The sequence below is a fragment of the Mirounga angustirostris genome, unplaced genomic scaffold, assembly GCF_029215605.1.
Source record: "Mirounga angustirostris isolate CCGP_5_RB_7025 unplaced genomic scaffold, mMirAng1.0.hap1 SCAF_14, whole genome shotgun sequence".
Lineage (NCBI taxonomy): Eukaryota > Metazoa > Chordata > Mammalia > Carnivora > Phocidae > Mirounga > Mirounga angustirostris.
Window position 1 is genome coordinate 76,177,322 of NW_026991722.1, and position 24,888 is coordinate 76,202,209.

The window sequence follows — 24,888 nt, forward strand, 5'->3', positions numbered from 1 at the left end:
AAGCCAGGTTAGATCCTTAATAGGATTCTAGTATTTTGAAAAAGGCTATAACAAAGGACACAATTGGGATAACAGGGGATATCTGAATACGGACATTATAATATTATTTTATCAATATTAATGTCTGGACTGTGAAAATTTGAGTCTTGTGGTTTTGTAGGAGACTGCCCTGTTCTATCCTGTTAAGTATTGCAAAGTCTATACTTTTCTTTCAAACAGTTCAACAAACAAGGGGGGGTAGATGACAGGATGAGCAAGAGAAAGATAAAGCAGACAGGGCAAAGTGGTATCAACAAGTGAATCTAGGTAAGGATATCTGGGTGTCATCATGCTAGTGTTTCGGCTTTTCTATAGGTGTATAATTTAAAAACAAAAACAAGTTGGGGAGAGAAACTGAATGTACACAAGGATCCTAAGCTCTCTTATAATATGCAGGAAAACAGTGAAAAGAAAAAGCAGCATGCAGCCAGGTTGTATTTTCTCTGTTATTACCATGATTATGCTGGTTTCTTTTTTCTTCTTTTTCTTTTTCTGTAAATTTAATTTGTATGGTCGCAGGACACTCTCACAGTAACTGGACACCCAAAGGATAATAGAAATAGTCTAAAAGAGGAAAAATTGCAAATTCATCAATAAGGATTATATTCAAGACATCTATCAGGAACAGTTAAGGATTATGGATTAAACAATCCTTGCTGACAGTTCTTCTGTGCAAATCCCTTCAAATTCTTCTCTAGTTCTCTACTACAGATTAGAGAGATTAGATTAATTTCTACAATTACCACATAGATCCAGAAGACCTTCATCTGAATACTGCTCAGAATACTATGATTGCTTCAATCTTTAACCTCACTTCTAGCTCATCCAGCCCTAAAGCCATCCTCCACTTGGTCCAGCTTCCTTTCACTCCTTTACAGGAAGTAGAAATCCCTTCCACTCAAGTGAGAGGTCCAAATTCCTACGCATGGAATCCAAACGTTCGTTACAATATGCCTCTCCCCACCCACCTCCCAGCCCAGTAAGATATTAGCTCACCTACAAATCTTAACTTAAATATAAACAGAGAGGGGCGCCTGGCTGGCTCAGTCAATTAAGCATCCGACTCTTGATTTCGGCTCAGGTCATGATCTCAGGGCTGTGAGATCGAGCCCAACGTCAGGCTCCATGCTGGGCGTGGAGCCCACTTAAGATTCTCTCTCCTTCGGGGCCCCTGGCTCAGTCAGTTAAGGGTCTGATTCTTGATTTAGGCTCAGGTCATGATTTCAGGGTCATGGGATAGAGCGCCACATCAGGCTCTGCACTCAGCACAGAGTTGGCTTGTCCTTCTCCCTCTGCACCTCCCCCTGCACACTCTCTCTCAAATAAATAAATAAAATCTTTAAACAAAAAAAGATTCTCTCTCTCCCTCTGCCCCTCCCCCCATGCTCTCTCTAAAAAAAACAAAAACAAAAAAACCCGCAAAAAACAGAGAAATCTCCTTGGTCAGCACGTTTCCTCCTTTAAGTCACGTGGTTATACCTATGCTTCTTCTCTGCTACAGAGTGTATGGACACACCCATGCAATTATTACTGATTTGTTCAGTCTTAGACACTTACACTGTGCCAGTCACCAGAACAGACTAGGAGGAGGAGAAAAGTAAATAAACATGTGACAAAAATAAGATAATGGATTATGAGTGTTTGCAGTCCTCCTCTTCCCTCTGGTTAAAAAAGAGGAGAAAGTTTTGCTAAATCAGTGCCTGGATTTTCCTTCATAATGCAGAAACTTAGGGGTGCCTGGGTGGCTCAGTCGTTGAGCGTCTGCCTTCGGCTCGGGTCGTGGTCCCAGGGTCCTGGGATCGAATCCCATGTCGGGCTCCCTGCTCAGTGGGAGGCCTGCTTCTCCCTCTCCCACTCCCCCTGCTTGTGTTCCCTCTCTCGCTATGTCTCTCTCTGTCAAATAAATAAATCTTAAAAAAAAAAAAAAAAAAAAAAGCAGAATCTTAGTAATTAGTGAATAGCAACAACAAATTTAAAAAGCTGGTGGCTGGAGATGACTGGATAAAGATGTGGTATATACATACAATGGAATATTATGCAGCCATCAAAAAATGAAATCTTGCCATTTGCAATGATGTGGATGGAACTAGAGGGCATTACGCTAAGCGAAATAAGTCAATCAAAGACAATTATCATATGATCTCACTGATATGTGGAATTTGAGAAACAAGGCAGAGGATCATAGGGGAAGAGAGGAAAAAATTAAACAAGACAAAACCAGAGAGGGAAACAAATTATGAGGGACTCTTAATCTCAGGAAACAAACTGAGGGTTGCTGGAGTGGAGCCAGGTGGGAGGGATAGGGTGGTTGGGGTGATGGACATTGGGGAGGGTATGTGCTATGGTGACTGTTGTGAATTGTGTTTAAGACTGATAAATCACAGATCTGTACCCCTGAAACAAATAATACATTATATGTTCATTAAAAACATAAATAAATAAATAAATAAAATAAAAAGCTGGTGGTTGGGGTGGCTGGGTGATGGACACTGGGGAGGGTATGTGTTGTGGTGAGCGCTGTGTATTGTGTAAGACTGACGAATCACAGACCTGTACCCCGAAGCAAATAACGCATTATATGTTAGTAATAAAAAAAAAATCCATGGTAAAATAAATAAATAAATAAATAAATAAATAAATAGCTGGTGGAATTAACTTAAAATACGTAATAGCTGAGTCAAAAAGAAAGTGAACAGAGAACAGACAGATTTGGAGTGAATCTGAGGAATTTTTAAAGACTGGTAAAGCAAATTGCAAGTTTTATTCATTACGAACAAAACTTGGAAGTATGCTTGGAAGGAACTCATTCAAAAATGATGAGGGGGTGGGGGGGTGGGTTAGCTTGGTGATGGGTATTAAAGAGGGCACATACTCGGGCGCCTGGGTGGCTCAGTTGGTTAAGCAGCTGCCTTCGGCTCAGGTCATGATCCTGGAGTCCCTGGATCGAGTCCTGCATAGGGCTCCCTGCTCGGCAGGGAGTCTGCTTCTCCCTCTGACCCTAACCCCTCTCATGTGCTCTCTCTCAAATAAATAAATAAAATCTTTAAAAAAAAAAAAAAAAAAGAGGGCACATACTGAATGGAGCACTGGGTGTTATACACAAACAATGAATCATGAAACACTACATCAAAAACTAATGATGGGGGTGCCTGGGTGGCTCAGTCGTTAAGCATCTGCCTTCGGCTAAGGTCATGATCCCAGGCTCCTGGGATCGGGCCCCATATCGGGCTCCCTGCTCCGCGGGAAGCCTGCTTCTCCCTCTCCCACTCCCCCTGCTTGTGTTCCCTCCCTTGCTGTGTCTCTCTCTGTCAAATAAATAAAATCTTAAAAAAAAACAAACAAACTAATGATGTATGGTGATTAACATAACATAATAAAATTTAAAAAAAAAATTTTTTTTTAAATGATTTAAATTGCTTTTCACTTAACAAAAGGTGGGGGTGGAGGATTAAATTACAGGTGTAAGGTGCCTATTACCTGTTCATTTTTTAAAAATTAATCCTTCACTCAATTAAGGAAAACCGAGTTTTTCAGGAAGAGAACAAAGACATACCTCAACAAAGAAGACTAGGTTCTCTAAAAGAGCAGGGCGTGTTTTCAAGTTACCATCTTTAACTTCTAAGAGGTCACCTTTACATCTACTGAAGACATCTGAAAACAGGAAAGTATTTTATTGTTTTGTTCAGCTTTTGTTTCAATGATATTTTTAGGAATACAATGTACACTCTAATAAAGAGTAAGCAAATATAAAAAGCTTAATCCAGAAAGCTTTTTCCCCCACAGTGAACCAAACAACAAAGGGTATCTATTTTAAGCTCTTTAATCTCCACCCCCAAGGTGGGACTCAAACTCACGACCCCACGATCAAGAGTCGCAGGCTCTACCAACTGAGCCAGCCAGGAGCCCCTACTTTAAGCTCTTTAAAAAGCCATGTAACTATTGCTCTCTTGCCTTCAAAATATAAAAGGTGGCCTTATAAATTATATATTCGAGAGTCTAAACACCAGCTAGCCTTTCCACAAACAGGCCATTGCCACAATAAAATTAAGACTCCAAATGAATGATTTAAAAGAATGTATGCCATTATGGACTAAAAGACTAAGGCGCATAATAGAAATTCATCTTCATAATAAATACCATGTTTTATTCTCACAATCTTTGTCTTTTAATTATCATTCTTCAGTTGGGCAATAAAATAAAAGACCATTTATGCTCTTGAAAAGAAAGACCCTTATAGATTTGAAGTGCATTTATGTCCTTTTGTACCAAACAATTCTATTTCCAGGAATTTAATCCCAAGGAAATGCTCAAATAAGTACCCAAACACTTATGTCCCAAGATGTTCATTTCAGCATTATTATAAATATAGTTATGAATAACTCAAGTATATAGTATGTTACATACTCCATGGGGCATACATAAATAAACTTAGTACACTGATACAATACTGTGGAATATTATATATAACTGACACGGTAAATGTTCAAGACAAAAAAACATTAAAATAAAAAAAAGTATGTATTATACCTTTTCGTGTGTTTAAAAAAAATAAAATCACTACTATGTATTTCCACATACACATGTAAGACTGTTTAGGGGGCATCTGGGAGTATAGACTCCAAAAGTTGTTACTTACCTTGTAAGTAAAAGTATTTACTTCTCTCTGGGGGAATGGAGCTGGGAATGGGAGAAAGACCATACCCACTTGTGTACTGTTTTATAGTAGGTTGTCTACTGCTTTTGTAATCAACACTTCTTAAGGTTAAAAATAAGTCTTTCAAAATACCGAAAGTATGCATTATTATTTTCAAGTTGTTGTTTGCAACTCTTACAAATTTCTGCTAAAAAAATGAGTTCCTGTCAGACAATCAATAAAATATGGGAGTCCACAGTCACATGCTTACCTTTTAATTGTTCTAGTAAAGACTTAAGACTATTCTCTACTCGATCCTGGATCTCCACTGTATCCTCTAAAATTGAAAAAACAAAACAAAAACAAAAAAAACACATTCAATTCATTTTTTTAGAAAGAAAAAGAACTAAAAACAACTGCAAGCAACTCATGGGCAAGGACATTTTCTTTACTCTTAAGACTCACAGGTATCAAATTTCGTTACTGAGAGACAAAGAGAAAGATAAAAGAAAGTAAAATGAAAAAGGGGCATTAATTACCTTTCTCTCAAAAGTAATACCTAAAGTTCTCTAGGAAGACTTAAAATCTACATGCTTCAAATACTCTCAATGACAGAATCCACAAACCTTATGATTTTGGCGGGGGGGTTAATGGAATATGTGTGATTCACACTGAATTAGGAAAATAGTCTTTTCCACAAAGTTTCGTAAAGAATTCAATCTGAAATCCAAAAATACTTCAACAAATTAAGGATTTTTTCAACTTTTGGACCTAACAAGTGATTTTAAATAGGGAAGATTTAAATTTCTAAAACATTACTTGGTAACCTAGGAATGTACTTTTTTTTTTTTTTTAAAGATTTTATTTATTTGACAGAGAGAGACACAGCGAGAGAGGGAACACAAGCAGGGGGAGTGAGAGAGGGAGAAGCAGGCTTCCCGCTGAGCAGGGAGCCCGATGTGGGGCTCGATCCCAGGACCCTGGGATCATGACCTGAGCCGAAGGCAGACGCTTAACGACTGAGCCACCCAGGCGCCCCGGAATGTACCTTCTTTGATATTAAACCAGACACTTCCAGAACACCTTCCGCCTCCTCCCAATCTGTCCAAATATGTGAACTGTTATATTTACTAAATTTTCAAAGACAAAGACCTAGTAAATACACTCATGCAAATGTATACTTACCTAAACCACTGGTGTCCAGCTCATAAATATCACTAACAAGATAAAAAGAACTGGTCTGACACTGAGAACAGCCAGAACTAAAGAATCCAGCCATTCTGGTAGGTACAGGACCAAGGAAAGGATACTGGAAAAAAAGGGGAAAAAGTAATGTCCTTTAAATCCATCTAAATTTATATAAAACAAGAAAACAGGGGACTATAACTATTGGATAAAGTCTATCTCAGTGATTAAGTTGCAAACCACTGATCTAACTAAACTAACAACTGAATCATTATGGTGAAAACAGAAACTCTGTATTGGTTTGTTGACAGCTATTAAAAATACCATTTTTAATGGTATTTACCATTACAAATAAAGCTATTTTGCTTTTCCTCGCTATCCAGTTTGGATAGTGAGGAAGCCTCTGTAATTCCCAAGTCTATAAAATCAGATTTTTCCTAGAGGTGCCATAAACTGGGACAAAATACTGTTCTTTACTATTCATCCACCCCCAAATTCCTATTTTTAAAAAGACAGTCATAGGTTATTGCAGCTTTGATGGTAAACACATATTGATGATACCTGAACTTCCTTCTCAATAAATCGCTTTCCCGTCTCCATGGCCACCTCCAGCTGTTGAAGGAGTAAACGAAGAATATCAATCCGGGAGGACACACCATTTTCAGTGGTCTTTTCCGAGTTCCTTGGCTCCACGGGGTGGTTTAGACTTGGAAGTCCACTGATCAGCCTCAGTGTTAAGGAACGGATTCTTAACCACATGGTCTCCTCCTCCAAGGAAAGTTTCTTATGTTCTTCAGAAACATCCCTTAAAAAGAACCAAACCACCCATTTTATTCAATGTGTTGCCTTTACATCTTTTAAGCTTTACTTCCATCAGGCAAGATGCCATTGAATGCTCCTGGTGCTCGTCTCCTAGCTGAATGATCTCAGATAAACCCAATCACCCAAGTCCCCAATTCAGGATCAATAAAATGGGGAATGATAACCTACCTAACAGGTCATTTTTCCGCTTCAGTGAGATTTCTGATAACAAAATATTTATCATATATTTTGTTGAAAATGTTGTTGAAAATTCTTGTATCATGCATTTTCAACAAAATACATGATATAAAAACTTCAAATGACGGAAAACTGAAAAATAGAAAAATGTGTGATAAACCAAACACCTGCAATATTAACAAGCTTGGTATCAATCCTTTCAGACTCTTACAATACAGATGTACAAAACTGCAACTAAAAATATTTATATAATTTGACATGTTTTAAATAAAATGGGTTCATAATATTTATACTATTTTGCAAACATCTTTTTTGACAGTGTGCAGAAAAGAGTTAACATAGAAAGCTTGAGGTTATTATCTTTAGAAGGGCCAGCTTGCAAGGTTGACCTTTAGCTGATATCTAGGAACTTGGCACCCCAACCATTCCCTACATGATAACAGTGGCTCACTACGCCTAGGCTTTTTGTACAAACCATATGGTCTATGGTGAACACCTGCTTTCCTTCTGGGAGTCTGGGATGTTGACACATGATGGACAGAGGGTGCTTACATAACCAGCTGGTAAAAACCTTGGGCACCAAATCTCTAATGGGCTTCTCTGGGCAGAAATGCTGCACACACATCACTGCATTTTTTTGCTGCTAGGAACACAGGAGGGAGAGAGCACTAGAAGTCTGTGCATGGAGTTTTCCAGATTCTGTGTCTTTTTCACTTGCTGATCCTATCATTTGTCCTGTTATAATAAACCTTAGCTGTGAAGACAACTATAGGTTAATTATGAGTCCTAGCAAATCACTGAATGTGGTCTTGGCGATCCCCAAATCATAATGCAGTTGACATTTGAACAACACTGATTCGAACTGCATGGGTCTACTTACACACAGATTTTTTTTTTTTTTTTTTTGGTAAATACAGTACAGTACTGTAAATGTATTGTCTCTAACTTGTAATTTTCTTAATAACATTTTCTTTCTCTAGCTTACTTTATTCTAAGAATACAGGACATAATACACATGACATACAAAATATGTGCTGATCAATTGTTCATGTTATAGGCAAGGCTTCCAGTCAATAGTACGATCTTAGTAGTTAAGTTTCTGGTGAGTTAAAAGTTACACATGGATTTCCAACTGTGCAAGGGGGTCAGACCCCAACTCTGCATTGTTCAGGGGTCAAATGTATATTCAGAACTACCTCGTATACATATCTCTGCATGCTTGTGCACTTACTGCCTTTGGTTGTACTTTCCTAGAAGTGATCTGCTGAATTAAGTGGGATATGGAATTTTCAATCTTCATACAGATTACTAAAATTCTCTATAGAAAGGTTATATAAAGTTTTATCTCCATGTCAATGTGCAACAACCTCTCTCCCCATAACCTTGCTGACCACAAGTATTAATCTTTTTTTATCTTTGTCCAATAGTTAAAAAAAAAATCTTTATCACTGTAAGGTGCATCTCTTTGAATTTCTTGTGTCCAATTTGTTTTTTAGTTATCTTCTTCTTACTGATTTATTAAGAACTCTCCCTTTAGGGACGCCTGGGTGGCTCAGTCAGTTAAGCAACTGCCTTTGGCTCAGGTCATGATCCCAGGGTTCTGGGATTGAGCCTCACATTGGGCTCTCTGCTCCGTGGGAAGCCTGCTTCTCCCTCTCCCACTCCCCCTGCTTGTGTTCCCTCTCTCGCTGTGTCTCTGTCAAATGAAAAATAAAATCTGAAAACAAACCAAAAAAACCTTAAAAAAAGTCTCCCTTTATGTGAAAGATATTTATATGAAGAAAATTACCAATCTACCACATACCTTTAGAACTTGTTAACAAATTTACTTCTATATAGAAGGTTAATAGTTACAGAGACCAAATCCTTTATGTTTCCAGGTTTGATGTAATGCTAAGAAAGGCTTTCCCTAACCATTTAAAAATATTTTTTAGGGGTGCCTGGATGACACGGTCAGTTAAGTGTCCGACTCTTGATTTAAGCTCAGGTCATGATCTTGAAATTGAGCCCTCATCAGGCTCTGCACAGGGTGTGATGCCTGCTTGGGATTTGCTCCCTCCCTCTCCCTCTGCTCCCGCCCCACCCCACCTCCAGCCCCCCAACCCCCATGCTATCTCTTTCTCTCTCAAAAAAAAAAAAAAAAAAAATTATTTTTTCTTTCTTTCTTTTTTTTAATTTTCTTGTAGAACTTCTAAGGGGTTTTAGCACATAACCTTTAATCCATCTGGAACCTCTTTTCATGTATGCTATGAAGGAAAATCTAATATTTAGATTAGCCAGCAATCCAACATAGGAGAGTCATTTTCTTCATTTGGCTTACCTATACCTTCTTATCCCTACAATAACCATGTTATTTTATTTGTGTAAAAAAGAGATTTTTTTCTGTATTTCTTAGATTCATCCTAATTGTTCAAAAATAAACACTTGGGGTTTAATTCCAGTTACCTGTCTTTTGGATCCCAGCTAAAGAAAACATTTAAATCTCTGTTGTCTCGCAAGGCTTCCCATGGAATGTCATCTTCTTCTGGCCGAAGATTCATTGACTTTATACTTTCTGCTAAACTGGTTGATCTGTGATATAGAAAATTTATTTATTATTTCAATAGTAAAACAGCCATGAAAACATATTAGCCACAACTTTGTTTTACTAGAAAGGAAAAGAAAGAGGAAGAAGGATTTTTACTATTAAGAAGTAAAGGTTCACAGAAGATGACACAGAACCAAGCCCATATCATGCTGGCCTGCTACACAGCAAGAGAAAGCATCTGGAAGTGGATCAACATTAATTCCTGAAATCCCATGTTTAACAGGGGAAGGGAAACCCTTTAAACACGACATGGAGTGGGGTGGCTGGCTTGTGGACGTGACATGAGATGGTGCGCTGCTGGTAGCGCCTGTCATTCCCCACGACATGACCTGGGTCACTTCCCCTTTCTTCTCTGCTCCCACCAACTTCCTCTCTCATTCTCTCTCTCTCTCTCTCTTTTTTCCCCCCATTTTTCCTTAGCCTAGGCCTGCTATTACCACCCAGGAGCCCATTAATGGCTCTCAGGTTCTGATCTAACCCTTAGTTCCTTTTTAGCTCTTGTGCAATACTTACATATTTGCTTCAAGTAGAAGGTCTAACAACATCCGTTCAGTACGGACTTGTGCAAAATGAAGAGAATTATTCAGCCTGTTCCTAAAAGCGATAAACTCTGGGATCTTCTCAAATGCACCATATTTGTAAGCTTGAATAATATATTCTGAGGTCTGGGAAGGAAAGACATCACCTCCGTATAAATATTTCACAGATCAGACAATGAAGGCAAACCTTGCCAGGCAAAACAAAACTCTCAAACTAAAAATTAAGTAAGATGTGAAATCTAATCTTTAAAGGTTATCAAGTAGAGTATCAGCTTTAAAAAACATTATTTTTCTTCTTTCCTATACCAGAGTCATATGTGTACTTTACTAATTCTACTACTAATAATACCCAGCTGCTGCTACCACACCACAGAGACTTTCTCTTAGCAGTTATGTCTTTCAATTCAGTAGGACTGGAGGTTTTGTGATACCATATCAGTTTGTTAGTGCCATTGTGGAAGGGATGTTACTCCATGTTTTTCTGTATCTAAGATAAATTGTGTTTTATACAAAGGTTCCAAAAACACCAGAATAATATAACCACCCCACCACCAACCCAAATAAGAATCACCCGCCTCCAGAAAAAAGACAGGCTGCTCCTTGGTTCTGTTTATTTCTGAGTACTATGTATCACAAACAGGGCATATATGCATTACATCAGGATAGAAGACAACAAACAAAAGACCCATAAGAATTCATCAGACTCCACTTTGAGGACAGAAAGACTGCAAGAACCAGGTTTCTTGTCCATCCAAACTACATAAGACCTATGCTGGAAAATTCCATGAACAAGTAAGTGAAGGGAACACTCACCAAATGCGCTTTAATTTTAGATTAATACATATATACAGATGAAATGTTGTGAACAGAGGCAAGAAAAAGAATAGTCAACAGAAATCCTGGCACAATAGAAGAAAATCTCAGGGAAGAACATTTTATGGGTATGGGCTTATGCCATCAGGATCAGAAGTCAGAAGGGTACCCTTTTGGGCCAAGGAACGTTAAGCTCAAAGTAGATGTCTGCCCCAAAGAACCTTTCTAGAAAAGCCAGTCTTTTTACACAGCCTCAGTCAGCTCTGCCCCCATCTCCATTATGACTGAATTATTTGCCCAGTAGGAAAATAGGCCAATAGTCAACAACATACCCTCTGATATACAGCCTTGCAGGGTTCATTTCAGGCCGCGGGATTGCGCCACGGGCGCTAATTCAACTGCATTCGATGCGGCTTTTAAACCCCATGGGACACCTCGGCGAGCTGTTTGCCTGCAGTATCTGGAGAAATTAAAGACGGACGGACACAAGAAAATTAAAAAGATTACTTGTGATCCTGCAGGTTTAAAGAAGGACTATCCGAAAAAGCTCAAGTGTACCTTCTAGCCTGATTAAAGGACAGTGATATGCCCCATCAAGAAGAGGCCAGGATACTCTAAACACAACATGCCTATCCGATGGCCTCTTGGCTTGGAAAAAGCAAGGTTTACCATCAGCCCTTGCAACACGAACTTGCAGCTTGAAAAAACCAGCTGCTTAGGAACATAATGATCCAGCAATTAATCAGGATAAAAACAGGACTTCTGGGGATTCCAATCAAATTTCTCAATTACAGCTCCAAAATATGCTGATTAAAGAAAAGAACTCAGCTTTACAAAGTATAGAGGCAGTTTTAATTTCTGAGTGGTCCATGGAATACCACTTTTGAAAAAAAAGGCAGTAACTTTTTAAAAAAGAAAAACAAGGGGCAACAGAAAGGGAATGTAGTCCTTTAGCAAACTGAGAAGGTAACTGCAGCTCTCTGGCTTCTGTTTTTAAGGTAGTCCTCCTTTAATGCTGCAGCAAAGTATCACTGCAGAGCTAGAAAAGGGCCTGGGCATCCTGCAGTAAGACTGAGCATGAGAGAGGTCTACAATTTGAAGAGACAACCCCTACTGGAACTGCAGGCAAAACCGGAAGCCACAGGCACTTTAAAAACTTTTGAATATCAAAGAATGTTGTCCGTACCTATTTCTACTCATTTAGTGCACCATGAGGCTAGTTATATCCCATATGGATTCCTGAAATGAACCCTGGTCACTGTAAAAATTAACAAAATAGATGGACATCAAACCCTGAATGATCATCTTCATGAATACCAGAACAGACTTTTAAAGGGAAATTATTTTTAAAGTACAAACAAGTACTTTTCCAAAAAGTAACTTTTGGAGATAAGAAGATCTGGCTCTAAGTCTCATATTGTAAAAATCTATTCCGAAGTAAGATGACAGCAACAATGATGACCTTTCCAGAAAGCAAATCCCTGTGTAGACCTTCCAAATATAACTTTCAATCCCATAGCACAAAGCCTTACAAACCAAACACTGGATTTTCCAGTTAAGGAGTAAAAATGTTCTTTCAAAGAGCAAGTTGGGAATTGAAATACATCAGTCACTCAAGAAAAAAACCATCTGGGGATCTCAAAAACTATCAAGAATAAAAGACATAGAACATAGAGTTTTAGCTTTCCAGAGATGTATCTAATACTATCAGAAGGTTTAACACATACAAGGCAACACTAAAATCATGCTCTTTCTTATCCTCAAATTCCTATAGGAAACAGTCCACACCCACAGTTTCCAGTTCCCTATTTTGGGACTCAAGCTAGGCATGAGGTTTAAGGTGCATTTTCCTTGCTGTATTGGTTTTTGCTTTTGCCTCTAGGGCTCCCTAAAGATTATTTACTTCAGTAAGATTAAATAAACTCTTTCTTCTTGGTAGTAATAAAAATAAATTTCAAGCAGAAAGTCCTATTCCCAGATCAATAAAATGATCAGGTCCAGCATCACATATATTCAGACCAATTAGTCACTCCTGCTACACATGCATCAGCAAAACTTCGAAGATAAAAAAAAAAAAAAGCCACTGAGAACAAAATACCCTCTCAAATCATTCCTGAGGATCTCCTTTCTCTGTAATAATAACTTGAGTTGTTTTGTTTTGGGGTGGGTGTGTTTTGTTTTCAAAACAACTCTTTAGACACAGTAATTGTGGGGGAAAAAATTAAAGGTTAATTTTCAATAGTATATGAAATGTGACTTATTGACCAAATCAGGAACAATATGGTGCTTCTAGAATGCTGGATGATTGAAAACTAGAATAAAACCAGCCACCAGGCATGGATTAATCTCTTATTTACCCCCGACTTCCACCTCAGAGTTATTTGAGAAATAAAACTTTGAAAAGGAGTCATTAATAAATCAAATATTTCTTAGAAATACAGAAATGACAGCCAGAATAATGAGATCTGAGAAACAGTTTTGATTTTTTTTCCCTTGACTTAGTGAAACTTCTTAAGAACAGAGAAGGGCAAGCACAGATACCTGAACACACAGTACAAACACACAGATTTATAACTCAACTGCCTACTTGTGCTAGGATATTTTAGAAACCCAAGGTCCTAGAGATGCCCTCGGATCTCTAAGCCAGGCCAGCACCTTCCAGGCAGCATGTTCAAATGCTGATGCCTACTTCCTTCTCTCCCTGATCAGGAGCTATGGCACAAAATAAGGTATGAACAGAGATCCCAATCATTGGAGGAAGGGCACCACAGGGGAAGGGGAATAGGGCTTAAAAGCCAACTGATGCACAGCTTACCATCCCTTGCTACACCAGCCCTCTAGGCCTTCCCCTAAGGCTTGTCAGGACAAAATTACTGCAAGCTGACAACAATAAACCTATATTCCATTGTTCAGAAATGGTTCTGCTCTATCTTCTATTTAATACAAGGCTAAAGAATTCAATGGAAGATAGATTAGCCACAGCTATTACAGTTACAAAAGAACCACCCCAAAAACCAGTTTTCTTGCCAAGTTCCTTAGTTGCTGTTAGACCATGAAAACAGAAAACTACGGGCAGATACCTGGCATGGCCGAATTCCAGGCAATGAGTTTTAGAAGCACATGAGAACAAAGCAGGCAATGACCATCCTAGAGATTCACCTTCTTTTCGCCTGTGTTCTAGGTGGGTTTGCACAGCTGGTTGACTAGAGACTATATAAAACTTCTGCTTAACTGACAAGTGGGGACCAAGTCTGCTTGCAGTGAAAAATATGGTGCAAATCCCATCCTTTCATTACGGCACACAGCTCTACGTTATTTATTGCTACTTTAAAACATACTATTGACACAAGTTTCTTGAAATAAACTTCAACTGGTCAATTTTATAATTCTAAGAAAATACAAGTGCACTGGCTGTTGGCAAAGAGCATGGTAGTATAAACTTCAGAAATAAAGAGCAGCTGCTGTTGCAGAATCTTCTATGGCATCCCAGGCCAGAAACACTTATGACCTCTTATACCCTTAGAAAAAGTCTCTTAGAAATTAAAAGATAGGTCTAAGAGGAATACCACTTCCTACTCTGTTAATACCATTTTAACTATACCTCTGCATGGATTCTATTAAACACACCCATTCTAGCAACCACAAATAACTCTTTACCTCTACCTAACAAGACGTGGCCGGTAAGCTATGGCCTAAGGGCACTTGCAAGTACGCATGGTGCACCTCAACATGCACGCTTGCCACATGAAGGAAGATGTTCTCTGAATCATGTGCATTCAGCAGGCAAGAACATATTTTTAAAAAATATTTTTCACTTACATCTTTCTGGTTGGAGTGGAAAAACCTGAGTGCGAAGTTACAGGATTGGGATGCAGCAGCATACTGACCTAGGGATTCGGCGTATCGGGTCAAAAGATAGCTAGGTCAGAAGGGAAGAAAGAAAGAAAAAAAAGTGTGTTATACTTACCACCTCCAGTATCAACTACACTTCAAATTATTATAGCAGAGAAATAGGCACACAGGAAAGTTAAAATATCTTGCCACATAAATTATCTCGTTCACAGAATCAATTTTTTTTTTGAAAAAGAGCAAAGTTATTTCAGTTTTGCGGGAGACCTAAAGCTCTACGCCATGCTTTCTTAGGCTCAGATGATTAATGGAACCAAAGGGAACAGAGAAAATACCCTTGATTCATCATAAAGAATAGTCAAAACACAAGTTCAAAGGATCTCTAAGGTCAACAAATAAAGTACACGTGTTAATCTCAACTGCAAAGCAGAAATAAAGACTTCAAGACAATGTGTGCTAAGAAAAAGTGTTCAAAGTGTATAGCCGTTTGCTATCTCTGGGGAAAATTTTCTTACCTTTTCAAAACTGTGCAAATTTAAAAATTACCATTAAATGCTGGAAGATATAAAAACCTTTCTGCTTTGCAATGGGTCATCATGGGGAATTACTTAATCTAAAAAGCTTAATAACAGAAACAACTCTACTGCTAAAATTGAAGAGTTTGTGCTCCATGTATAAGGACCCCACCCTAGTGCAGCTGGCTGCTCAGTATTCAGAGTATATACTACCAACCCAATGGTGTCATGCTGGATATGCTTAGCATCAAGGCTGGAGTACAGATCCACCACTGGTTCAAATGCCCCCAGCACACAGTAGATTCGAACAAGCAGCAATTTGAATTGAGCATTGGAAGGGCTGTGGGTTAATCCCTCTTCCAGCAAAGTCAGGGCCTGCCACACAGCAGTCTGGTCACCTAGAACCAAAATGTAACAGTATTACCCACAGTATTTTGCAGCAAAGGGAGGCTTCTCACAAACAAAAGACAAAAACTTACTGATATTATCACCTCCCCTAACTATTTGAAGAATGAGTTTAGGTGTCAAAGAACAAATTTTAGATACACAGTGTCCATCAGGGAATTTCCCAGAATAAACAGTTTCTCAATAGTTACCTCAGTTCTTAAACATGCATCTGCAAAAGTGATGCAAACTTCAAGTTGCGAGGTCTTATGAAAGAAGTTACAGAATCTCCGAGAATCCTAGATTCTGAGAAGAGATGGACTTTGAAGGAGAATTTGAGTCCACCAACCTTCCCAGTACAGGATTTTCTCTACCAGACCCCAGAAAGGTGCTGTCTCTAGACAACATTTTTCTTCCATACGCAACTCTACTATTCAGATGTCAAGTGGTATTTGAAAAAAGCTGTTCATTAATAATCAAATTAATATACTTATTTTTGGCCTACCAAAATTCAATAGTCTTAAATCAATAGTCTTAATCAATAGTCTTAAAGATTAAGTAACTTCTCTTTTATGAACCTAAGAAAATAATATGAAATGGAGATAAAGATTTATATACAAAAATATTCACTGTACTAATAATGGGGGAATGATTAAGTAAACTATAGTAAAACCCACATTATGCAGCCATCTGACATTAATGAGTTTTTAGTAATAAGGGAAAATATTTATATAGTAACAGTTCAGTAAAACACACAGAATTCAAATTACTGTGAAGATGTGATCTTTAGTCTATAAGACATGCACAGAAAAAAAGAGAAGGAAATATGCCAAATTTTAGAATGCCTTTTGGAAGATGGAAAAGTAAGATTAAAATAAACTGTTTCCCAAAACTTCTTTTTTTTTTTTAAAGATTTTACTTTTTATTTATTTATTTGGCAGAGACAGACACAGCGACAGAGGGAACACAAGCCCGGGGAGTGGGAGAGGGAGAAGCAGGCTTCCCGTGGAGCAGGGAGCCCGATGCAGGGCTCGATCCCAGGACCCTGGGATCATGACCTGAGCTGAAGGCAGATGCTTAACGAATGAGCCACTCAGGTGCGCGCCCCTGTTTCCCAAAACTTTTGTAAGTTATTTTTACAGTCAGAAAAAACTTGAACTAAAACTTAAAAAACTTAAAGTAAAAGCTCTATGCCTTGAGCTTTTCGAATTATATGCTACAGGCTTTTTTCTAAAAGAAAGGAGATACAATAAAAAATTGGGGCTTTAGATAAATATCCATAATCCTACCCAAACTATGCATACGTATAATCTATGCAAACTACCATTGATTTTAATGTATTGCCTTAGAGTCAGAATTACTTTTACACAGTAGTAATCACGACATACATCTAATTTTGTGTTCTGCTCTTTGAAGTATTTTTCCATGTTGCTACCTAGTCTTCACAATCATAATTTTATTGAATTCAACACTTACTGACTTAAACTCTGGAGTAACGCTAGATATAGGACCAGAGGATAAGGGTCACAGGTGGTTCCTGGCCTCAAGGGGCTCAGAGGTAAGTAGAGAAAACAGCTGGACAATTAAAGGGAATAAATAATTTTAAGAAGTCCTAGTTACTCGGGGTGCCTGGGTGGCTCAGTCAGTTAGGCAACCAACTCTTGGTTTCAGCTTGGATCGTGATCTCAGAGTCATGGGATCAAGCCCCACATGGAACAGGTTCTGTGCTCAGCGAGGAGTCGGCTTGAGGGTTCTCTCCCTCTGCCCCTCCCCCAACTGGTGTGCACACTTACTCTCCACTCTCTCTGAAGTAAATAAATAAATCTTAAAAAAAAAGGGGGGGGTGCCTGGGTGGCTCAGTGGGTTAAGCATCTATCTGCCTTTGGCTCGGGTCATGATCTCAGGGTCCTGGGATCTAGCTGTGTGTCGGGCTCCCCGCTCAGAGGGGAGTATGCTTCTCCCTCTGCCCCTCCCCCCCAGCTCATGCTCTCTCTCTCAAATAAATAAAAATCTTTAAAAAAAAGTCCTAGTTACACAAAGATAACTAGTATTAAAAAAATAATCTCCTTAAAACGGAAACAAAATTTCAAACTAAATAGCAAAAAACAAAAACAAAAAGAATAATTTACACTTCTTTCTCACCTATTAAACCATTATAAAGATATTTATTATTTTGCAAAATTTACGCTGTAACTACAACTCTATGCAAATTCTTCACCAAATCAAAAGAGCATCAAGCAAAAAAAGAAAAGAACATGAAGGACTGATTAGACTTTTTGGGAAAAAATTTTTCTAACTAAATGTTGTACTGTAACAAAATGATATATTCTAGGGATATGTTAATGTATAGTATGCACTACAGATAACAATACTATACTGCATACTCAAAAGCTGCTAGGAGAGTAGATCTTAATATTTCTCATCACAAGGAAAAACATCTAACTATGGGGTGATAGATGTTAACTAAACTTGTGGTAATCATTTCATGATATACATACATCAAATCATCATGTTATACATCTTAAGCTATACAATCTTAAGCTAATATAATGTAATATGCCAATCACATTTCTTCAATAAAACTAGCGGGAAAAAAGGATCCTCAACTCCCCATTTTACTTTTGCAGAATCACAAACAAACGCCTTTTTGCAAAATATCTGAGAGCATCATCAACTTCTTAAAGTGCTCTTCTTAATCTTTCACATTCAAATCAGTCTCTTCCAACATCCGTACCAAATTTCTATAGATTTCTAATATCTGTCAGATCCACCTTGGACAATGACTATACCTCTAATTAGAGCATTTCAACATCACTTTCACTGACTGCAAGAAACCTTGCATCTTTATAATATTGGCAATTTTCCAATGCATCTGCACTGTATGATTATGGAAAATTTGCTTAACTTCTTTCTCTCTGCCCTGTCTTTCCTTCATCTATAAAACTATACTAATCTTAACTGTATTATCATGAGGTTTAAATTATATAATTCATGTAAAGCATTTTCAAGTGCCTGATGATCAACAACTGCTAGCTGCTATTGCTATATTGGGCATATTGCTCAAAAAAACAAGGGATTAGCAAAGCCATATAGTCACTTATGAGCAAGAATGGATGCTAGAATAAGTGGGGAAGGGTATCTGAGTAGGAACCAAATTACTAAGAGGTCAGTTCATTAATGATGTTTTTTTTAAGCTCTATGCAAACTCACAATTCTGGGGCTCAGATGACAAAGACTCTGATAAAAAGGATTTCACCCCCATCTCCAGTACAATATAGTATAACAAGTACTAGCACAGGGGTACACACAACGTCCTACAAAAGTTGAGAAGGGGCATAAAATCTGCAATGGGGGAGGGGGGTGAAATCAAGACAGGCTTGGCAGAGGTACCGTTTGAGTAAAAGTCAGATGAAGGAAGGAAGAAAGTTATTTCAAAGAGAGGCACATGATGTTCACTAATACTAGCAAACAAAAAAACAGATTTAGGCTGTAAGTACCTAAGAATTTGGAGATACAGGCAGAGGCTAGATTATAAAGAGCATTGTAAACTATCCTAAAGAGGTTGACCTTTACCCTCAGGAAAGTAGGGCACCTCTGAAGGATTTTAAGCACGAGGATGATGGTATCAAAATCAAGTGCTCCATGAAATGATCTCGAGGACAGGCCTTGTGTCCATCATGCACAGTACTGTCTCCCCAGGCCTTTGTTTCTTGTGTAGTTTATTCTCGTGAATAATATGCAATAAGTACCTATTTTTTCCCCAAAAAACTGCTAATAAAAGAAAATGTCAGGAATGAGACCTAAAGAAAAGGTAATCTCAATACCATTTGCTGAATCATCCTTTTCTTGCTCAATGATATATGATGCTTCCTTCAGCATATATTGTATTTCTGTCCTAAATAGGTTAGTTACAATTATATTCCAAAGAGTGCATTCTCCTAAACATTTTTTTAAGTGAATAAAAAGGGCTACTCCATTTCATGGGCCTATACATCTATCTCTGAATCAGTTTCTCTTTATTTTAATTGTTGCAACTTCGTCATTATTCACTATTTAGAAATGTTTAAAAACAGAACAAAAAACAAGAAATAACATGTGTTGACAAGGATGTGGAGAGAAAGGATCCCTCATGCACTGCTGGTGGGAATATAAATTGGTGCAGCCATTGTGGAAAACAGTATGGAGGTTCCTCAAAAAATTAAAAATAGAAATATCATATGATTCAGTAATTCCATTACTGGGTATTTACCAAAAGAAAATGAAAATATTAACTCAAAAAGATATACGCACCCCTATGTTTACTGCAGCATTATTTACAATAGCCAGGATATGGAAGCAAACCAAGTGTCCATCAGTAGATGAATGGATAAAGAAGATGTGGTACACACACACACATGCGCACACACACACGAATATTATTCAGCCATAAAAAAGAATATTTTGCCATTTCCAACAACATGGATGGACCTAGAGGGTATTATGCTAAGTGAAATAAGCTAGACAGAGAAAGACAAATACCATATGATTTCACTTATATGTGTAATCTAAAAAATAAAATGAACAAACAAAAAAGCAGACACAGACCTATAAATACAGAGAACTGGTGGTTGCCAGGAGGAGTGGGGGTGGCAAAAAGAGGAGTGGGAGGTGCAAGCTTCCAGTCATGGAATGAGTAAGTCACAGGGATGAAAGGCACAGCATAGGAAATATAGTCAATGGTATTGTAACAGCGGTGTATGGTGAGAGATGGTGGCTGCATTTGAGGTGAGCATCGCATGATGTACAGAACTGTCAAATCACTATGTTGTACACTTGAAATTAATGTAATGTGTGTCAACTATCAATTTAACAAAATTTAAAAAATAAAAACAGATGTGCACTGATTTAAGATTATCCTGATTACAGAGAAGGGGATATCTGGAGAAGGGTTCTTCTAGAAGCACCCTGGAGAAGGGCAAGGAGGAAAAACCTAAAAGCATAAATCAAATTCTTGGATTATATAATCAGTCTCAGGATTTATAATCAATAAAAGCAAAGCGTAAAGTTAAACTGAAATTACTCTTCCTTACCTGTTTCTCTCCATATATCAATAAGCACATGGACAGCAAGGAGACAGTAATAGTCTGAAAACTGCAATTCGGTTTTCAAACAGGATTTCCCTGTAGGGAAAAAATCCCATATTTGTATTTTAACATTTGTTCAACTAACACTGCCCCAAAGGAGTTTTTTAAAGCAGGAAAGTGACAGGAGGGAGAAGATAAAAAGAGGAAATGAAAGTAGTAAGAGTCGTGTAAATACCAGAAGAAAAATATAAGCCATGAATCAAAGGATTCAAAAGAAGGTTTAAGGCCACACTCAGCTGGAAAAGAAGAAAGAGTTCCAGAACAAAGGTGGTATCTGCAATGGCCCCAAAAGGGAGAGCAGCAAGATTTGGAAGGTTTCAGGTAAAGAGAAGAACAGAAGCCAAGGGCCATGTACAACTAAAGTAATAGTACGCTCTTTACTTCGCCTAATGATTTAGAATACAGTTAGAGAAACACTGACATCTGGTCACATAATTTACACTTTACCACATATATCTAGCAAAAAGATCATCTACTTCTAAACTAAACATTTACCTCATAATTTACAACATTCATTTTGTTCAATTTTAGTCTATATATTAAAATACTAAGGCCTATAAGCAGAAAATGTCACAATTAACCATAAACTCCATGTAATTCATATGAGCCCCAGTGTAATAGAGTTAGCTCAATCAAGAATATGGACAACTATAATTATTTAAAGCTCCAAACTTAAGAAAGGTTTTACATGTGAACAGTCTTCCCACCAGACAAAATATTCTCCTTGCCAAATTCATTAAAACAAGGTGCTCTGAGTGGTGGTCAAAAACAACAACAACAACAACAACAAAAACCCAACAAAAATGGACTAAACCTTAGCAAATCAGGCAACTATTACACATTTTGAAAGAATGCTCACCAAATTCTAGTCCATGCTGGTACCTTAACATGAGTTCTCTGACCACACTCAGTTTCTGATTTTTATCCATAGTGTGGTACAAGCCGAGCAACCTTGTCAGCTGCACCACACACAGATGCTGCTGCAGAGCTCTGATGTCCGCGGGCAGTGCCAGCTTATCCTCGGTTGGTGTAGACAAAGGAACAACTCCAAGTAACTGATTAATAAACTGCAATGTAGAAAAAAAGGAGGACAGATCTCAAAACAGAACTCATCTTTGGTAGGCCATAATTAACAAACATTGAAATGATCTAGAAAAGACATTTTCTTTTTTTTTTTTTTTTAAGATTTTATTTAGGGGGCGCCTGAGTGGCTCAGTCGGTTAAGCGTCTGCCTCTCTCTCGCTGTGTCTCTGTCAAATAAATAAAATCTTAAAAAAAAAAAAAAAAAGATTTTATTTAGGGGCGCCTGGGTGGCTCAGTTGGTTAAGCGTCTGCCTTCGGCTCAGGTCATGCTCCTGGAGTCCTGGGATAGAGTCCCGCATCAGGCTCCCTGCTGGGCAGGGAGTCTGCTTCTCCCTCTGACCCTCCCTCCTCTCATGTGCACTCTCTCTCTCTCTCTCATTCTCGCTCTCTCAAATAAATAAATAAATAAAATCTTTAAAAAGAAAAAAAAGATTTTATTTATTTATTTGACAGAGAGAGAGATGGTGAGACAGGGAACACAAGCAGGGGGGGTGGGAGAGGGAGAAGCAGGCTTCCCGCAGAGCAGAGAGCCCAATGCAGGGCTCAATCCCAGGACCCTGGGATCATGACCTGAGCCAAAGGCAGACGCTTAACAACTGAGCCACCCAGGCATCCCAAGACATTTTCTATTTACCAAAATTACTAAAACAAAAAAGTTTCTAACAGCACACAATGCTGGTAAAAGGCCAATGAAAATGGCATGCATACTCATCCAATGCTGGCCACAAGTAACCTGTCAATACTGGGTACTATACTAACTAAAAGATTAAAAGAACTGTGAACATGTTTCATAAATTATTCCACATCAACATTATATGATATGACAATGAAAAGTTTAATTAGACTATAAAAAGAGCAGGTTACAAAAAACAAACCTACAATTACAACTGATATACAAGTAAATTCTTAAAGAAAATATGACACATTGAGAGGAATAGTTATGTCAGTGGCCTTAAATTATTTTTTAATTAAAGTTTTATTTTGAGATAATTACAGATTCACATGCAGTTGTTAAGAAATAATCCAGAGAGATCCCATGTACCCTTCTCATCCAGTTTCTCCCAATGGTAACATCTTGCATTAAAATGTTTTTAATTCAGGGCGCCTGGGTGGCTCAGTCGGTTATGCATCTGCCTTCAGCTTGGGTCATGATCCCAGACTTCCGGGATTGTGTTCAGCAGGGAGTCTGCTTCTTCCTCTGCCCCTCACCCCACTCATGCTCTCTCTTTCTCACTCTCTCAAATAAATAAAATCTTTTAAAATAAATAAATAAAACATTTTTAATTCTTTTTTTTTTTAAAGATTTTATTTATTTATTTGAGAGAGAGAGAGAGCATGAGGGGGGGAGGGTCAGAGGGAGAAGCAGACTCCTCGCTGAGCAAGGAGCCCGATGCGGGACTCGATCCCGGGACTCCAGGATCATGACCTGAGCCGAAGGCAGTCGCTTAACCAACTGAGCCACCCAGGCGCCCAACATTTTTAATTCTTTAAATTTGTAAGAATTTAAAAAAATGTACCATTTCCATTACACATTATTAAACACAGGCTTATCCCTCACTGCCAAAATCCTGTTAAGATGACAACAAAGAATCAAACCACAAGGATCAAGAACATGTGAAAAGATGACAGCAAATAAAAAACATTAACAAGATTTCAAAGATAAAAAGCAAAAGGACAGGTGTTAAGTGCTAACCTACATGCACAGGGCAGAAATCTAACATACACAAGGGGCCTCAAGTCTATTCCAGCCACAGAATCTTGGAAGGCAGAAATTCAGGGCACTAGAAAGCTCAAGTGTTGGTAGGATGGAAACAGGAGAATTGGTTAAATTCCATCTAAGAAGTTTGACGCCTCCCCTAGCTCACAGACTGACTTCCTAAACCCAGCAGAAGCCTGCAGTTTTACTCCCAAGGAGAAGCTGAACCAGAGGCACTGTAGACTCAGGGATATCAGGCATAGCTAGAAATGGTGCTATTTTTATTATTATTATTAATTTATTTATTTATTTATTTATTTATTTATTTATTTATTATTTGACAGAGAGAGACACAGCAAGAGAGGGAACACAAGCAGGGGGAGTGGGAGAGGGAGAAGCAGGTTTCCCGCTGAGCAGGGAGCCCGATGCGGGGCTCGATCCCAGGACCCTGGGATCATGACCTGAGCCGAAGGCAGACGCTTAACGACTGAGCCACCCAGGCGCCCCTAAAGTGTTATTTTTAATTGTTTGAGGAAGCTCCATACTGTTTTCCACAGTGGCTACACAGCTTGCATTCCCACCAACACTGCACAAGGGTTCCTTTTACTCCACATCCTCACCTACCATATGATCCAGTTATCACACTACTGGGTATCCACCCAAAGAATACGAAAACACCAATTCAAAGGGACACATGCACTCCTATGTTTACTGCAGGATTATTTACAATAGCCAAATTATAGAAGCAGCCCAAGTATCCATTAATAGATGAATGGATAAAGAAAATGTAGTGTATACACACAAACGCGTGCACGCACGTAAACACACTGGAGTATTATTCAGCCATAAAAAGGAATGAAATCTTGCCATTTACAACAACATGAATGGAGCTAAAGAGTATAATGCTAGGTGAAATAAGTCAGAGAAAGACAAACACCATGATTTCACTCATATGTGGAATTTAAGAAACAAAACAAATGAGCAAAGGGGGGAAAACTTGGCAAACCAAGAAACAGACTCTTACCTATAGAGAACAAACATGGTTACCAGAGGGGAGGTGGGTGGGGAATGGGTGGAATAGATGATGGGGATTAAAGAGTACACTTATCATGAGACAGAAATGTTGAATCATTATATTGTACATCTGAAACTCATTTAACACTGTATGTACAATATACTGGAATTAAAATAAATAAGCAAAAGCTCTGTGTTAGTTTAAAAAAAAAAAGAGGATAAAGTGAAACTCAGTTATTCAGTGATGAGCGCCCTGGTCCCCTCCCCCTACTCCCAACCAGATCCCAGAATGTCACATGCCAAATGTTTGAGACCCCAAACACAAGGGTGGCAAACAGGTTCTATGAAAAGTATTTCTGAGGGGCGCCTGGGTGGCTCAGTCGGTTAAGCGTCTGCCTTCAGCTTAGGTCATGTTCCCAGGGTCCTGGG

General features: G+C 38.4%; 1 protein-coding gene across 3 annotated transcripts in view; it reads right to left on the minus strand.

Moving 5' to 3' along the window:
* Positions 1–24,888, minus strand: part of NAA25 (N-alpha-acetyltransferase 25, NatB auxiliary subunit) — a 70,894-nt gene that overhangs the window by 12,380 nt on the left and 33,626 nt on the right. For 2 of the 3 annotated variants that reach the window (XM_045887626.3, XM_054510513.2), the window contains exons 12-22: positions 21,526–21,733; positions 20,613–20,702; positions 15,377–15,557; positions 14,615–14,714; positions 9,957–10,108; positions 9,302–9,427; positions 6,419–6,662; positions 5,858–5,981; positions 4,944–5,009; positions 3,593–3,690; positions 493–603 (exon numbers count right to left, since the gene is read on the minus strand). In XM_045887626.3, the coding sequence (XP_045743582.1) occupies positions 493–603; positions 3,593–3,690; positions 4,944–5,009; positions 5,858–5,981; positions 6,419–6,662; positions 9,302–9,427; positions 9,957–10,108; positions 14,615–14,714; positions 15,377–15,557; positions 20,613–20,702; positions 21,526–21,733 (1,500 nt within the window). The remainder of the gene's footprint in view (positions 1–492; positions 604–3,592; positions 3,691–4,943; positions 5,010–5,857; positions 5,982–6,418; positions 6,663–9,301; positions 9,428–9,956; positions 10,109–14,614; positions 14,715–15,376; positions 15,558–20,612; positions 20,703–21,525; positions 21,734–24,888) is intronic. The other variant, XM_054510514.2, reaches the window with a different exon arrangement.